The sequence below is a fragment of the Lepidochelys kempii genome, chromosome 12 (assembly GCF_965140285.1).
Source record: "Lepidochelys kempii isolate rLepKem1 chromosome 12, rLepKem1.hap1, whole genome shotgun sequence".
Classification (NCBI taxonomy): Eukaryota; Metazoa; Chordata; order Testudines; family Cheloniidae; genus Lepidochelys; species Lepidochelys kempii.
In genome coordinates this window covers 10,012,403-10,030,693 of record NC_136391.1, presented here as the reverse complement: position 1 = coordinate 10,030,693, position 18,291 = coordinate 10,012,403, and the positions used below count along the sequence as shown (strand labels likewise).

Here is an 18,291-nt window from a genome sequence, read left to right as displayed (position 1 = left end):
GAAACTTTCTGTGCTTGTTGCATTTAAATTAAGATGGTTAAAAACAGCATTTTTCTTCTGCATGGTAAATTTCAAAGCTGTACCAAGTCAGTGTTCATTTGTAAACTTTTGAAAGAACAGCCATAGCGTTTTGCTCAGAGTTATGAACATTTCAGAGTTACAAACAACCTCTATTCCCAAGGTGTTCATATCTCTGAAGTTGTACTGTGTTTGAAACATATTTTTATGAATATAGGGAGGTGACAGGGGTTACCTAGAGTGTGTTCTATTATCGTCTCTTTAATTATCTGTATGTTCTTGAATTGCAGAGGCTACCACAGTAAATCTGGCCATGGTGTAATGGATACCTGGTATGACAACCCTGTGCCTAGTTATTCCCCCAATAACAGAATCGTGACCAAGGAGCACAGGAAAAGCTTCCAGACTGGTGAGTATTTTATATGTTCTTTGCATTTTGATACTCTGTCGTATGGGCCTTTGGAAAGGTTGGACTCGCTGCTAACCCGCCTCTTCGTGGCTGGGAATAGTGTAGGCATTTCTCTGCTTGCTCCCGGCATTGCACACAACGGAGTCATAAAAGTCCTCCCCCATACAAGTCAAAGAGCTTGGGCTTGGATCAACGCTCATATTTTTAGGGTTGATTTAGAAGCTGAATTAAAGGCTTGGCATCCATAATCTATAACTGATCTTATTAATGTCCTCAGGGCCGGCTCCAGGCACCAACATTCCAAGCAGGTGCTTGGGGCGGCACTGAGAATGGGGCGGCCGTCCGTGTCCCGTGGCGGCAATTCGGCGGCAGCTGCTTGGGGCAGCAATATTGGTAGAGCTGCCCCTGAATGTTCTATACAGCACCAGCAATGTGTTCTTTCTGCCCCCCCTTTGTTCCCAGCAGTACTTTTAAACAAATGCACCCTATCTGTACATTTAGTCATGATATTATCTAGATTAGCCTTCTAAGTTAGTTTATCAAACATAACTCCTAAGAAAGTAAAATTTTGAACTACCTGTATTGTTTCTGCATAAAGGTTCCATTCTTCCCCAATCGTCTTTCTTGTGAAGATTTGTTTTAGCCAGTGAGAACTTAAATCCCCAAGTATCTCCCCATTCTGAAATCACCCTGAGCACTTCCTGGGTTCTCTCCACAACTCTGTTAAGTCTTCTGTGTTCGGCCTGTATAGCACAGTCAACCGCAAATAGAGCAATACCTATTCCTGCTCGTATACTCTCTGGGAGATTATTAATCATAATGTAAAACAGGGCAGGGCTGATAACACTCGCCTGTGGAGTGCCATTAGTAAGTTTATATATAAGGTTAACATTCTGTCACAGGTACTTTTCATAAAAATCAGGGACAGATCATGGGCAATAAACAAAAAGTCACAGAATCCAGTGACCTGTTGCTGACTTTTACTAAAAATACCCCAGAGGAGGACTGATTCAAACCCAGCTGCTGCTTTGGCGGCCCGGGGACTGAGGCTCCAGCAGTCAGGCTGCCCACCAGCTGCTCCATCATTTCCGGGGCTGACAGCTGCTCCAACCCTGCCCCGGAAGAAGTCCCAGAGATCCCAGAAAGTCACAGAATCCGTGACCTCCGTGACACAATCGTACCTTTATTTATAAATATTCAATGTATTGCAATTGCCAGATTCTATCACATAAGAAATCTCTTATGCACCAGAACATTCTTCCTTTTATTCCAATTGTGGCTAGTTTACACAGCAAGTCTTCCCTCCATGGCATGTCATATGCTTTTTCAGTGTCCAGAAAGACATCTACCATAAACCCTCTGTTCCTTGTGTTTTTTGTATTTCTGTTTCTAATCTTACAATATGATCAACTGTGCACCTACCTTTCCTGAAACCCTTTGCACCGTTTACAGTTTCAAGAATGCTACGAATCTTTCATTTATCACTCTTTCCATAATTTTGTCCACACTTGCTTCAATTCTGCCAGTAGTATTCCTTTTCTCCGTGTATTATTATATTATTTCAATAAAACTCTGAAACTCCCTTCTGCTAAGTATTTAAGCATTGCATTACTTATGCTATCTTGACCTGGAGCTGTATTTTTACTTTTGTCTATAGATTTTTTGAGTTCCTGGATGCTGAAATTTTCATTCAGTTCATCATCTTTATGTTCTGTCCAGCCATGTAAGAGCTCACCATTTTCTTCAGCAAACGTTCTTTTCCCCTCCACATTTGCAGGAGACAATGCTGCCCGCTTGTTTTTTTTGTTTGCAGTGTCACCTGAAAGTGAGAACAGGCATTCTCAGGGCACTGTTGTAGCCAGAGTCGCAAGATATTTGTGTGCCAGATGTGCATGCTTCAACCACCATTCCAGGGGACATGTGTCCATGTTGACAACAGGTTCTGCTCGATAACCATCCAAAGCAGTGCAGACTGACACATGTTCATTTTCATTATCTGAGTCAGATGCCACCAGCAGAAGGTTGATTTTCTTTTTTGGTGGTTCAGGTTCTGTAGTTTCCACATCAAAGTGTTGCTCTTTTAAGACTTCTGAAAGCATGCTCCACACCTCCTCCCTCTCAGATTTTGCAAGGCATTTCAGATTTTTAAAACTTGGGTCAAGTGCTGTAGCTATCTTTAGAAATCTCTCATTGGTGCCTTCTTTGCGTTTTATGAATTCTGCAGTGAAAGTGTTCTTAAAATGAACAACATGTGCAGGGTCATCATTGAAGACTGCTATAACATGAAATATATGGCAGAATGTGGGTAAAACAGAGCAGGAGACATTCAATTCTCCTCCAAGGAGTTCAGTCACAAATTTAATTAACACATTATTTTTTTAACAAGCATCATCAGCATGGAGGCATGTCCTCTGGAATGATGGCTGAAGCCTGAAGGGGCATACGAATGATTAGCATATCTGGCACGTAAATACCTTGCAATGCGGGCTACAAAAGCGCCATGCAAATGCCTGTTCTCACTTTCTGGTGATGTAAATAAGAAGAGGGCAGCATTATCTCCTGTAAATGTAAGCAAACTAGTTTGTCTTAGTGATTGGCTGAACAAGAAGTAGGACTGAGTGGACTTGTAGCCTCTGAAGTTTTAAATTGTTTTTTTTTAATTGAGTGCAGTTATGTAACAAAAAAAATCTACATTTGTAAGTTGCACTTTCAGGCAAAGAGATTGCACTACAGTACTTGTATGAGATGAACTGAAAAATACTATTTCTTCAGTTTATCATTTTTGACAGTGCAAATATTTGTAATCAAAATATACACTTTGATTTCGATTACAACACAGAATGCAAGGTATATATGAAAATGTAGAAAAACATCCAAAAAAATCCCTAAATTTCAATTGGTAGTCTCTTGTTTAACAGTGCAATTAAAACTGCGATTAATCACGATTCATTTTTTTAATCTCGATTATTATTTTTTTAGTTAATCACGTGAGTTAACTGCGATTAATCGACAGCACTAATCATTTACTATAAAACCAGGTATACGTTTGTTTTTATTCCGTATCCCATTCATTCTTTTAACTTGTTTCTCTCTCTGAAACCTCAGAATCTTTGTTCAATTTTCCACAATGCATTCTCCAACTCTCTTACATGGCCTTTTTAATAATTCTTTGTGCCACTGCTTTATACCTGTTATAATTCATTCAGTTCTTGCTATTTATTGTATTTTTGCTTGTTTGTATGCCTTATTTCATTCTTTAATTTCTGCTTTACAATCTTCATGCCGCCAGGGACCTGGATTTCCGAGTTTGTGGCAATTAGATGTCTTATGTATAGCTAGGTGGCTGCTGCAACAACTCCCTTTATTATATTATCATGAAATTCCTCTAGATTATCACTTATTCAATGGCACTTAGAAACTCTGCACACTCACTCTTAGAGAGTTCCCAGTTTGCTTTTCTAAGGCTCCAGGTAGGAATCCTTTCAGTGTTTTCAACACTACCGTGGTGTGGATATATAATTTAGCATAGGGATTCTTTATTGATTTCCCAGATGCATTTACTTGCTACATTACTTGTTGCAATTCCCATATCTAAACATGAAACTGTTCCATCCACCGAATTAAACCTAGCAGTTACTCCAATATCGAGCAATGCCAGTTTGTGTATGTCAATGAACTGTTTCAGGCATTTGCCATTATAATGAGTTTTCCTACTTCCCCATAACTCATTATGGCTATTAAGGTCTCCACAAATAGTATACAGGCCTTTGGCATGCTTGGCAAACTCTTCTTGTTCTAGGTTGTCTAGCATTTTACATGGGTATAATGCTAGACAACCTAGAATATAAAGGTACTCTTATTCTGCAGAGGAATCTCAACAGCATTGCACTCAAAACTTAAGTTCTGTACTTCTATGTTACCATAACTACGACCTTCCTTTCTAAATATACAGATCCTGCCTCCTCTTGTTATTTCTCTGTTAAGTCTGTGTCCCGCTGTCTGGAGTGGCTCACGATTGTGAGTGCCTACGTTAGGACTAGGGTGACCAGATGTCCTGATTTTATAGGAACAGTCCTGATATTTGGGGCTTTTTCTTATATAGACATCTATTACCGCCGTCCCAATTTTTCAGACATGCTATGTGGTCACCCTAGTTAGGGCAAACTGTCCAAAGCAGGGCAGACACCCCCAACTGCTGGTATGTTCTATCATTCAATTTTACCAAGCCACTAACAAATGGGAATGCCTAAATTACTACAACAGTCTTATAATGGAGTCACAGACAGTCCCCTTAGACACTCCAGACTCTATCTTGCCACCCAGGCAAGCTAGAATATGCAATAAATGTATGCAGTGTAGTTGTGACAGTGTTCGTCCCAGGATATTAGAGAGACAAGGACCCACTTCTATTGATGTGTGTGTGTGTGAGAGAGAGAGAGAGAGAGGCTTTCGAGCTACACAGAACTCTTTCAATAAAAATATTACCTCACCTACCTTGTCTATGTGATAAATGGTCACTTACACCAAAAATCACAAATCCCAGTTACAGCCAGTCCCAAGAGACCAGTCACTCCCACAGATTGATTTGCATCCCAGATCTCACACCAGAGACAATGCTGGTAGCCAATTCTACAGTAAACTTACTAAAGGTTCATTGGCTAAGAAAAAGGAATGAGAATTATTGAGAGGGCATGGAAGTAAAATATATATGAACAGGTGAATCACACTCTATAATTTCAAAAGGTAACAGAGACGTAGTAATCTGTCAGTTTCCCCAAAATCGTTTAGGGCTACTCAGAGTAACTCTTGAGGATCTGATCATCTTGTTCAGTTACTTTGCCCTGTTAGAATCCAAACAGTCCAAAGATGAAGAATTTTTCCTTGTGTCCATACTTACAGCGGCTTCTGACAGAAAGCAAGTTCCAAGGGTAATTACATTGTTACATGGGCTCTTTGAGGACGAGACAGAGGAGCGCATTTAGAGTCTTTGATCTCCGTTCATCACACGCACAAAGACCACTTGCTTTGAAATGTGCTAGAATTACTACTTTCCTATTAAAGATCTTCATTTGCATTATACAAGGCTTCTTTCTCATTTGATGGGTTATTTAGTTACAGGGGAATATACAATGTAAAGGTTTGCTATTACATTATAACAGGATACAGATAAGTGAAAACAATTCATACAGAATCCCATTGAAGTTGAAACACAAATACATTCTTATACATTAAACAGTCTATATTACTACACAAGTGAATTGGCTTGGTTTCCAGCTGTTCTGCTGTAAGTGGTCAGTGAGGCCTGGGGCTTAGGCATGAGCTGGCATCTGGTCTGTGAGTGCATAGTCTGATTACATCATATCCTAGAAGTCTAATCATAAGTTTTCTCACTCACCATGTTTCTTGTACACATATCGCACCAGGTTCGTTTTCCATTTCAAATGCTGTTTTCTTTAACTCCTGGCCATGTGTTATTATGCTATGTGTGTTAAAGCAGAAAAACTATTAGAACCATGTTGTTTAAACTACATTATTACCTTCATTTAAAATTGCATGAATATGATCTATTGGGAGATTGACCATATGCAATACTTTTCTGCCACTTTTGTTATAATGTTCATTCTTTCAGTCTTCTCCCCTGTCTGTAAAATACAATTAATCACTTGTATCATAAATGCTATACATTTCTCTTTGCCTACAAGCAGGACATCTTCATCTGTTCCCCTTATATTATCTGTCCTGCCCTGAATTGCATGTCATTGTCCCAGCCGCTCTTCTACATCACTGGCTCTTTCCTCCTCCTCCACATTTCACTGTGAATATCTTTCGGTGGCTTCTGCATAGAATATTTTATGGATTGTTTGAATTTTCTGTATCTCTCTAATTCGTTCCACTGCCATGCACCCTTTGAGTGCTGCACTGTGCTTATCCCCACAGGAGCTGCATTGTAGTTTTGGTCCTTACATACAATTCTCATATGAGTGTTCTCCTCTGCAAGTACCACACCTCATTTCCCCCTTTCAGGCAGCTGCCACCTGCCCAAACCTTTGACATTTATACCGTCTCAAAGGACCCGGGTTACATGGCTTAATCCGGAAGAGCTGATATCCTATATTAACCCTATCAGGTGGCGTTGCACCTTTAACTATTACTCAAATCGTTGTGTTCTCCCCATCTCCTGCTAATCAATCACTTAACAAACAGCACTTGGTCCTCCCCTTTTGCCCTTTCAATTTCATCCTCAGTCATGCCTAGGGGAACCCCATACATTACGCCCTCTTGCTTCTGTCATAAATTTAGGTAGCTAGCAAATTACTTCTTTTGTCCCTAAAACTGTATTTTTAAGAAGCTTCTCAGCCTGTTGCTTATGTGTACATTCTACTAATGAATCTCCACTCTGCATTCTTTTAGCTCTTAATATATCTCTGATACGTCACTGAATCCATTCCACTGTTTTCATGGGATTAACATCTCCCATCTTTACATCTGCAGCTAGTAAATTGATAATTATAAAATGTCAGTCCTTTTCCTTACTCTTTTTTCCATCCCTACCTGCTCCCTCTTCTCCAGATACAGATACTTCTATTCTTTTCTTCTTCTTCTTCTTTTTCTGAAGCCATTCCTCATCCCTTGTTTCTTCTCCCTCATTTTCCAACATAACTTTCAGGCTTTCCCTCTCAGACTATATTTCCAGCAAGCCAGTCATCAGTCTAAGCCATGGCTGAGTTCCAAGTCCCAGTGCTTAACCCCTCTCAGCCTACACTGCCAGCCTGGAGCCTGGCCAGCAGCTGCCCCAGCCCAGCCAGCCATCAGCCTCCACTTCTGCTCCAGACTTATTTCTTCACAGCACCACCCAGCTGCTCCCCAGAGGGGCTTCATCTTTAATTCCTCTGGTCCACCCTGCACATGCAGCCAGGTAACATAATTGGCCCAAGGCCCACCTTAACCCTTTCCTTGACTGTGTGGGGTACACATATTATCACAGGACCCCTCCAAAACTACAACCATGGTTCAGAACACTCCTGAGCTTTGGGGAAACTCACATGTGAACTTGTCCCTCATCTCTCTAATGAGTCAAAGCTCAACCTCTGATTCAAACATCCCTGTACCTTAATACCCCAAAACTTTGAGCAAGTCGGGATCAAATTTTTGCTGCTTGACCCCATCTCTAGCTGCTGTGTATATTCATGGGACTATACGATGCAGCGATCTGCATCCATCTCCATGGTGCTTTCTGTCAACATAATCCTTTCCACATCAGTTAACAAATAAGCTTGACGAAACATTGATATATGAGACATATGGAGAATGCTTCCTCAACTCCATCCCTCCACACTTTCTAATCATCAGTTCTCAGCGACAGAGACCCTAACTAAATTGGTTCTCAGGGAAGAGCACCAGCAAAAGCAAATGTGTTTGTGGTACATGTCTGCTTACTGCCAATCCCTTGCCACAGCATTTAACAGTAGCAATGTCACAAGCAGTCCCAGGGTTGTTCCAATTCTGTCTTTTGGAACAGGAGGAATAAATGTTCTGGGTTTGGATCTTTGCAGTAGTATTTGGAGAGCAGCGCAGTCCTACTCAGCAAAGGACAGAGCAGCTCCCCAAATGGGAAATGCTTTCCCGGAAGATACTGTTTGGACAGGAGGTCGCATGCTAAGCTTATCAGAGGCAAGGATGCATCCCAACTTTTCCTTCTGTTTGGAGCCAGTGCTTTAACAAGGGTCTCCAAGAAACTCTCTAGTGCTAAAACAAGTCACAAGCCATTCAGCTGGTCAAAGGAATGACCTTCCTGAGGAGCTAGTCCAAAAATCCTGCATGGCAAAGTCCTCAGGCTAGTAGGGCTGAGAACTGAACTCATAGTCCCAAATGTCCATCAGCATCAGCATCATGGTGCACTGCTGGCAAAGTGTTTCTCAGACAAGAGCTGATTTCTGTAACTGAGACGAAACCTAAACCTTACTGGCAGGTCTTCTGCAGGCTATCTTGTCTGTGTATGCCTGACCCTCAGCTTCTTCTGTAGTGCTGTAAGTGAGATGTAAACTGCCTGGTGGCCAGGCAGCTGCCAAAGGATGTCTGGTAATGGCAGGTTACAGAGGGAACAATCAGAGAACAATGTGTAATATCTGCCAGCTGCAGAGAATAATTGTTTCTGTAAGGATTGAAGTGTGACCGTTGACCCTGGGAAGGCCCTTCCGGCACAGACTGGGTATTCGTTATACGTGCTCCATGGGGATTCGTGCAGGGAATCAGAATGAAGCTAACTTGAATAGGACATGAATGCAGGCCCCTGCATTTCCTTAAGAAGGGGAGCTGATCTCCTGCTGAAGAACTAAAAATGAAATGAGATCAAATAAGACCATTACAATTATATAGAGACACAGACCTGAACCAAAGCTCTACATCCAGACTTTGGGAAAGTTTGGGTCTTGGTGATAACTTTGCAGCCACCAAAGCCACACTGCTATATCTAGCGTTCGAGCCTTAGCAGAGCTAGCGCATGATGTCTACCTGCGCCGGGAATTGCACCTCCCAGCTGCTGTGTAAACATATCCCTTTTTAACAGTAATTTCTATTCCCTTCTTCAGTTTAGGCTAAATATTGGTACTAGGCTCAAACCAGCACTAAACTCAAATGTCTTTCTATTGACTTTCTGGGAGAGTTGGATCAGGCCCTTTCAGAGAGCAAACTAAGAAACCAACCTGCTTTTAAGCACCTTCATTATATGCTCAGAGCATATATGTACGTGTAGGCTTCGTTTTTTTGCTGTATTTATACTTGGCTTCTTACATTAGGTTCCTCAGAAACCAAGGAAGAAGGGCTGGAAGCTCAGATTAACAGATTAGCTGAACTGATTGGAAGATTGGAAAATAAGGTAAGAGGCTTTTTCAAGGTTTTGGCTAGAAAATCTCACAGTCGAGATATTCTTCAGTTTGGGAGACTGTTGCAGATACAGACTAACACGGCTGCTACGCTGAAATCTGTTGTGAGTGCTGCATTCTTAAGCCAAGGCCTGCCCTGCCATTTTCCCTCAGTATTTGTGTACGCATTACCACGCCCGAGCATTTACGGCAGCTACCGCACTGGGTCTGAGTCAACAAAAATGTTCACACCCCGCAGAAAAGGACATGGCCAATTAATGCTTGTTCAGAATATTGAACGGGACACTGACAATTTAAAAATCATATTCTTAAAAATGACTTTTCTTGCTTGTTAAAAGTGATACCTTTGTTGATTACTCCTGAGGCATCCAATTCCCTGTCACCATTTATGGTGTGTCTTTACTAGGTGTGCTTACATTTTGCACTTTGCTGACTTTGGGCAATGAAAATAGACGAGTAGCTGGCCCTTGTGCACTAATACACTGCTGCAGCATTTGGGTTACAAATGCTGCACTGGAATTTTTATATCCAAAAAACAAACAAACAAAAAAAGAAGCCTGTTTTGGCCTTTCATTTTGGGGCAAATCCTCTACCCCAGGAGTGGGCAAACTACGGCCCAAGGGCCGCATCTGGTCCTCCAGACATTTTAATCCGGTCCTCAAGCTCCCTCGTAGAAGCCCGGAGCAGGGACATGCTGCTGCTTCTGGGAGCTGCTTGAGGTTAGCACCGTCCAGAGCCTGCCCCACTCCCGCACCCCAACCCCCTGCCCCAGCCCTGATCCCACTCCCACCCTCTGAACCCTTTGGTCCCAGCCCGGAGCACCCTCCTGCACCCCCAACCCCTCATCTCCAGCCCCACTGCAGAGCCCACACCCCCAGCTGGAGCCCTCACCCCCCCCCCCGCACCCCAACCCCCTGCCCCAGCCTGGACCCTCTCCTGCATCCTGAACTCCTCATTTCTGGCCCCAGCCGGAGCCCACACCCCAACCCCCAATTTCGTGAGCATTCATGGCCTGCTATACAATTTCCATACCCAGATGTGGCCCTTGGGCCAAAATGTTTGCCCAGCCCTGCTCTACACACTGCATGGCCCAAGTAGCTGGGCCAGATGCTAGGCAAAGATGCAGAGAGGGACAAGGAAGTCATTTCTGTGGATCCCTACATGCCCCTCTCCGCCCAAAAAACACTGGGGTGAAGATGCGGCATGCAGCAGTGGATCCTCTGGACCACCCATACCTCCCTGTCCCTGCCCTCTGTAATATTACCTCCTCCTTCTTCTTGTCCATTAAAACACCTCTGGATCTGCTGTATGGATATGTTTACAATGCAATTAGACACTGTGACAGGTTGGATCACAGAAACCCCCTTAGGGCTGCCAACTGATGTGCCAAGACTACTTCTGCCCCTGCTTTCCCTGCCAGTATGGGACTCCAAAACCCTGCCAGGTTGTGCCAGACATGCTTGCTGGCTACAATCACAGACCCAGTTCTGGACCATGTGCCACAAACTGCAGGCTTAACTAAAAGCAGCTTAAGAAATGTTCCTGTCTCTAACACTCAGATGCCCAACTCCCAATGGGGTCCAAACCCCAAATAAATCCATTTTACCCTGTATAAAGTTTTTATACAGGGTAAACTCATAAATTGTTCGCCCTCTATAACACTGATAGAGAGATATGCACAGCTGTTTGACCCGCCCTCCCCCCCCCAGGTATTAATACATACTCTGGGTTAAATAATAAGTAAAAAGTGATTTTACTAAATACAGAAAGTAGGATTTAAGTGGTTCCAAGTAGTAACAGACAGAACAAAGTGAATTACCAAGCAAAATAAAATAGAATTAGTCTATGTCTAATACAGTAAGAAAACTGAATACAGATAAAACCTCATCCTCAGAGGTGTTCCACTAAGCTTCCTTTTACAGACTAGTCTCCTTCTAGTCTGGGTCCAGCAATCACTCAGACCCCCTGTAGTTACTCTCCTTTGTTCCAGTTTCTTTCAGGTATCCTTGGGGGGTGGAGAGGCTATCTCTTGAGCCAGCTGAAGGCAAAATGGGGGGGGGTCTCCCAGGAGTTTTAAATAGACTTTCTCTTGTGGGTGGATGCCCCTCTCTCCCCCTGTGTAGAATCCCAGCTACAAGATGGAGTTTTGGAGTCACATGGGCAAGTCACATGTCCATGCATGACTCAGAACTTACAGGTAGCAGCCATGGTTCACATGCTACCTTGAACGTTCTCAAGTAGACTTCTTATGTGGATTGGAGCCTTCCAAGATCCATTGTCCGTTAAGTGTTTCTTGATTGGGCACTTAACTTGCACATTCCTATCTCAAGAAGCTGACCAAATGCTTTACTAAGGCTACTTAAAATCAAGCAAGTACACAGCCAATATTCATAACTTTGAATACAAAAATTATACATGTATACAGATAGGAGGAATAGATTATAAACTTTACAGAGATATGGTACATGGCATATGTAGCATAAAACATATTCAAGGTATGTCATATATACATTCGTAAGCATATTTCCATAAAGCCTTATGGGGTGCGTCGTCACAGACACCTATGGCTGGTCCATGCCAGCTGACTGAGGCTCTTCTGGCTTGGGCTAAGGGACTGTTTAATTGTGGTGTAGACATTTGAGCTCTGGGACCCTTCCACCCCGCAGGGTCCTAGAGCCTGGGCCCGAGCCCAAATGTCTACACCATAATTAAACAGCCCCTCAGCATGAGCCCCACAAGCCTGAGTCAACTGGCACAGGCTAGCTGTGGGTTTTTAATTACAATGTAGACATAAGCTAGGTGCTCAGAGGAAGGCCTTGGATTTGCTCGGCATAATCCTTCAAACAATTACTGTTGCACTGCTTGCACACACTGTCCCTAGTTAATACTCACAGCAGTAAGTGTTTGCAGGGTCAGGCCTTCAACTTTACCACCTGAATAAACTATACAGAATGTCAGCACTTTTTAATTCAGTAACATCCCTAATAGCTGTGTGCCCCATACTCTACTGTGCTTACAACAGATTTACAGTCATTCATTTTTAAAAGCAATCTTCAAGCATTCCTTATCAATTATTCTGTCTGTGTGCCACTATCATTATAATCAGCAGTCTTTCTAAGGGAGATAAATTAGCCCTGCTTTAGACACTGCTAGGTATCCAGGTTCTAGAAGCCTATTGATTGACCGGTATATTTTAAAGCTTGTTTAAACCATCCTCTCTTGTCAACCTCTGCGCAAGTAGCTGCCAGCATTTCTGAGCTGAGCTTTCTTTTAGCATTTCATTAGGGGTGGCAAGTTAATACAGTAGCTCCGCCATCAGAGATTTCTTGCATGCTGAAGTACTTCATGGTGGTTGAGTTTGAGTCCTACTGACAGACTTTTCTGAAGGATTTTAGTGCGTGTGTGTGTGTGTGTACACAGTATAAATCCAACCCACACAATGTATTCATAACTTTTTTTTTTTATAATCACTTTGGGAAATATCATGCCATCAATGTATATGAAGAAGTTCTCACTTAATTCCACATGACAGTGTGAGCCTACATTGCTATGGATCAGTCTGTGAAGTTTGTACAGCATTTTAGGGTCCTTCTAGGTGAAAGGCACTATTCAAATACAATAATCCTAATTTTGGGAATAACAGGAGTCATTAAAAAAATAGTGATGGTAATGGACAATCCGGAAGGACCAGAGAGAAATAACACAGGGTGAGTCTGCAGTCAGAAAATACATCCTTTTTACTTGTAAAGTAAGCAAATTTGCTACAGATTCTCGACAAGACAGTACACGTGGAGCCCCATGATCCTGTTTTTAGTAACTTCCCGGAGTAGAGCCACACTTTAAATTCTAGTGAGTTCAAATGAATCTTTCATCTAGATGCTGGTTTTGGTGCCATTCATAACCTCAGGTTCTAACATATAGTTCGATTTGTTTCCCCATCTTCTTCTCGGCTGGTGAGTCATTTTCTTTAACTAGCACCATGGATACGTGCTCGACACTTTCAACCTCCCTTGTTTCAACTGATGCAGTTTTGCCTCACAGTCTGTAGCTCCTCCTCAATGGCTGGTAGCTTATTCTGGGGCTTCAAAAGGCAAGGCGCACACGCCTCCAATTTAACATGCATCTCTTCTTCTAGGGCTTTAATTACCCATAAAGCCGTGTATTGGGAGATTCTTCAGAGCTACTCAGCTTCTAAGAAATCTGATTGGTTCTTCAACTGTGCTATGGACTTGGTAGACCCCAACAGGAGTTTGCACATCTTTCCCATGGAGGGTTAACCAGACCTTGGCTAGCTCTCAAAGATCTTCTGTGCTAGCTTTGCCCTTCCCTTACATTTTGGTTCAAAAGTACATTGACATTTTCAGCATGCTGGGATTTCAGGCAAGCGTTAAAAACCCAAGAGCTGAGAAGTGTTTGCTTGCTGACCTTGAGGGAAACAATATGGAAAAATTCCAAGGCAGCCCCAGGAAATTCTCCTTTCAGATTTCCAAAATGAAAAAAGCTCAAACGAGAATAATAGACAGTACAACGAGAGAGAGAGAGAGAAATATTTGCTTATAGCTGTCTTATGAGGAGGCTTGAGTTTGAATACTGTTAATTCAGAGAAGCCAGGGAGATGGAAGATGATCAAATATCAAAATGCCAGGTATATTTCTTAACACGGTCAAATTACACTCCCACTACAGATACAATCCCCCCATGTTGAGGACTGAGCCCCACATCAGAAAAGCTAGTTTGTTACTTGAGTTTCCTTGAAGGCTGGGAGAAGAGGCAAGAAATCTGACTTGGCAGGTCTGACCACTGCTGGTCCCAAATGCAACATCATCATATGTGGAAGGGAAGTGATCTCTCTAGGGTGGGTATTGATGCTGGTTGAAAAATCACAGAAAAAAATTGCCAAAAGCATCCAGCTAAAATTAAAATGTTGATCATCCTCTAAGCTTATAGGAAAAGAAGAAAAAAGTAAATGGAAAAAAATTCTGCATGTTTTTATTTTTCTGTGGTGCTTTATGAAAATTAGAAGAATTTTGACTGGAAGTATCCCTGTCCCTTTATAGATTGGTTACTTTGCTTATGATAGAAGGTAGATAAATCACATGGGTCTGAGGGAGGAGAAAAGGAGCTACCGGAACTCCAGCCAATCAAAGTGTAAATTGCCTTTGAGGAAGTGTCTAATGGCATAGTTGATTGTAGTGAATTCACATCGAATCAATGTCAGGCTTGTTCTGGATGGCTGAAAATGTCATAGGCAGACTACTCCCATTACAGCCCTGAGAAAACTAGGAAAACTGAAAAAACTGTATAAAACATATATCTATAGAACTGTAAAGTGAGATGACATCTAACAGTAACTTTAAAAGGGAAAGTCCCTGATTTAGGCTTTCTGACTCCATCTAGTGATTGACAAATAAAACTACATCTTTATTCAGTGTCACTGCAGGAAGTATTTATTTAATAGAAATGTAATAATTTTACAGTAACTTAAAATAGTCTTAGAACCCAATAAACAGACACATTCCATGGCAAAGGAATAGAGGAGAATAGAGGAAATACTCCCTTTCAAAAGTAGCCTCCTCTAATACTAGATAAGTAAAAGTTAAGCCTCAGATAAAGATCTGCCAAAGCAGTAGATTCATAGAATCATAGAATATCAGGATTGGAAGGGACCTCAGGAGGTCATCTAGTCCAACCCCCTGCTCAAAGCAGGACCAATCCCCAACTAAATCATCCCAGCCAGGGCTTTGTCAAGCCTGACCTTAGATTGATACTGCAAAAGTACTGCAAATGTCAGTCTCCGTTTAAATGCAAAAGCAAATAATCGCAGTTAAAGCATAAGTAAAACAGTTTAAACTACTTTGGCAATCTCTATGCAAATAGTGTGATTCTCTAGAAAAGAGAGGTCCACAGACCTTCTGCATCCCCCAATTAGAACATTTACACCCATTTCCAGGTATCAACTGAAGCATCCTCTTTGTTTCTGTAAAGTTTTCTTTCTCCATTTATAAGTAGTCAAATCTATTCCAAGCAGAGTCTTATTCATCCCAGCTATAGTGATGGAGAAATACCCTTTGATATGGATAGAATGCTTTTACAGATGAATCTCAGAATTGTTTGCTTTTTATTCCACTGGTGTTACTTTGTGCCACAGCATCTGAATTATGTCTCAGCCTGATACTTTCCGTAGTGTCTTGTAATACAGCCATCAGTTGCCTTTTTTATATGATTTTTTCTTTGTCGACTGGCACAAGCCACACATTTGCCAAACGGTCCTGATTTCTGGAAGTAACTGTGACACCTAATGCAAACCCATTCTTGTTACTAGCTGCCAGCTGAGAGTTTGCTGCCCTGTTTGGAATGCATTGGTGGCCTCGGACTACATTTTGCTGGAACAGTTGCAGTTTTCATGGAGAACTTTGGTTTCTTTCAAAACTTGGTGGTTGTTTTTCCAACCCTAACCAAACACTGATTTAAAACTTTTTTTGTAAAAGAAAAAAATGAGACTTTTACATGTCTGAATATTAAGGGACTCGAGAAGAAGAATCACCTTCCGTTGAGGTTTGGTCATGTGAGCTATCAGCCCCTTCTGAATATAGAAATGGCAGAGGACTGATAGCAAGGCATTCGCTGGGGTTTCTGTGGCACTGGAACTCTCGTCCTTCCTTGGTCTGCCAGAGATCCGATAAAGGCTTTGTCTTCACAAAGGTGCTTTTTTATCTCAGGGTGCCTGATATTTGTGAGCTGTCCTGAGGTAAAAACCCAGTGAAGACCAGGCACTTCAGTTTTACCACCAGGTAACTCATCACCGCTAACCCTATTTACCTCTCAGTAAAACTGAAGTGCTGGGTCTTCACTGTTTTTATCTCAGGATAGCTCCATTCATGCTAGTTACCCTGAGGTAAGAGACACCTTTCTTTTCTTTCTAGCAATGAGGACAAGGCCTTTAGTGATTGTTCCACAGGATTTATTGTCACAGCTCTCCTTGGGGTAGGAGAAAGATGATTGGGGGCTGATTGCAGCACTGAATTACTGTTGTGATGGAAATGCTGGTGGGAACGGATGTTCTCCAAAATGCTTTTTTCCCTTTCCCTGTAGTTCTAATAAGCTGTGACGCGAGCAGTTTGTATGGGGAGCAAATCCCGTTGTGGTCCTTCAGCCTGTTGAATTGCATTGTGGTTCTTCTAGTCCAACACAGGGTGCTGGATGCGTGCTTCGTACCCACAAATAAATAACTCTTGAGTTCTGATTTGCATTTTTACAATGGAGGAGACTAATTAACACCCACACATACCTAGTCCCCTGCATGCTGTTCGCTGAGCTGAATAGGAAAATAGAGACTTATAGCGATGGAGGCCTCCACAGAGGGGTTGTAGTACCACATTCTTGTGTTTGAAAGTGAGAAACACAGAAACTGCTTTCAAGAGGAGAGGAAAAGCAACATGTCTCTTTGAGACCACAACACGCCTCTGTTTTCCTTATAAATTGGTAAATTTCACAAACCTAGTTTGTTTGATATTTGAGAGTCTCTCAAAGGAGCTGATAGATTTCCACTCCATACGGCTAAATGCAGTGCCTTGCATAATGACAGGTTTCAGAGTAACAGCCGTGTTAGTCTGTATTCGATTGCATCTGATGAAGTGAGCTGTAGCTCACGAAAGCTTATGTTCAAATAAATTGGTTAGTCTCGAAGGTGCCACAAGTACTCCTTTTCTTTTTGCGAATACAGACTAACATGGCTGTTACTCTGAAACCTGTCAAAGGAGCTGTGTTCCCAGGGAGGGTTTAGCTTTTCCTCAGTTGTCAGGTCTCCCTTTAAGGTTCCTTTCACTGGTTTGTCCAATTTTCCCTGGCATTTTGCCATTCCCGTAACATTTGTGAAGAGGCGTCTAAAGAAAACGAAAAATATTTTTGAAAATAGCCCATTTTAATTTGGGGGGGGGGGGGGGGGAAGGGGCTGGAGAGGAGTCCAGAATCTGACACAAAGGGTCGCAGTGTCCATTAGATACAACAGATATAAACAAATCCCCAGAAATCAAAACTGGCCCCAAATACCTACCTAGTATTTGAGAAAAAGATTCTACTTTTGCTCTGGAAGAACACGCTTATTTTTCTGAACTGCTGTGGTATATGGATTGTACTAAATAGAGAGCAACAATTGAGATTGCTATTAGTGATGACAGCTCTCCATACTTCTTGTTGCTGGTTTTCTTTTGGCAGGGTTTTTATTTTTTCCCTTCCCGTCTTCATAAACGTGTGTATACATGGCGAATTGAAAAGATAATTGTTTCAGTTTTCTTTTCAAATTGTTACTGATGTTTCTATTTTTCTCTTTATAAGCTAAAAAATGCTTTTAGAAAAAAACAGTAAATAGAATTCCAAACAATCACAAACTCATTCATTAATGTGGGCAAACAAGAGATCTCTGATGTCGATGGTACGGTATGTCACACACACTTTTAAAAAGTTTTTTAGTACATTTATTTATTTAGATGTATATAAATGCTAAAAATGGGCACCAGTCCACACACATCAGGCTTCCTTGAAGTTACTTAAAAATACAAGGAAATTAATGCATCAGCCTCTCTAAAGTGCAGCTGTATAACTCATAATTCAATATAACTAGAGCTGTCTGGACAAGAGATTTCACATACACACAAACAAATACAAAATTTGAAAGTTGTTTCTCTTTTGCAAAGTTTAAAACTCACCAATTTTTGTATTTTCTAAAGTATTCATGCAATTTTAATAGAAATTTTGAATGAAATCATAAGAATGCCCATACTGGCTCAGACTAGTGCGCCTTCTAGCCCAATGTCCTGTCTTCTGACAGTGGCTGGTGCCAGATGCTTCAGAAGGAATGAACAGAACAGGGCAATTAACGATTGCTTTGGTTCAAGCACATCTGTTGGTCTGTACTGGGGCAGCGTGGCCTGGGGAGAGAGGGCTCTGTCAGATGGGTAGGTAAGTAGGTATATAGAGCTCTTC

General features: G+C 41.9%; 1 protein-coding gene across 11 annotated transcripts in view; it reads left to right on the top strand.

Annotated features, from left to right (window-relative positions):
* NECAB2 (N-terminal EF-hand calcium binding protein 2) overlaps positions 1–18,291 on the top strand; it is a 368,324-nt gene that overhangs the window by 314,510 nt on the left and 35,523 nt on the right. For all 11 annotated transcript variants that reach the window (XM_073307521.1, XM_073307523.1, XM_073307524.1 and 8 more), the window contains 2 exons: positions 309–427; positions 9,223–9,302. In XM_073307521.1, the coding sequence (XP_073163622.1) occupies positions 309–427; positions 9,223–9,302 (199 nt within the window). The remainder of the gene's footprint in view (positions 1–308; positions 428–9,222; positions 9,303–18,291) is intronic.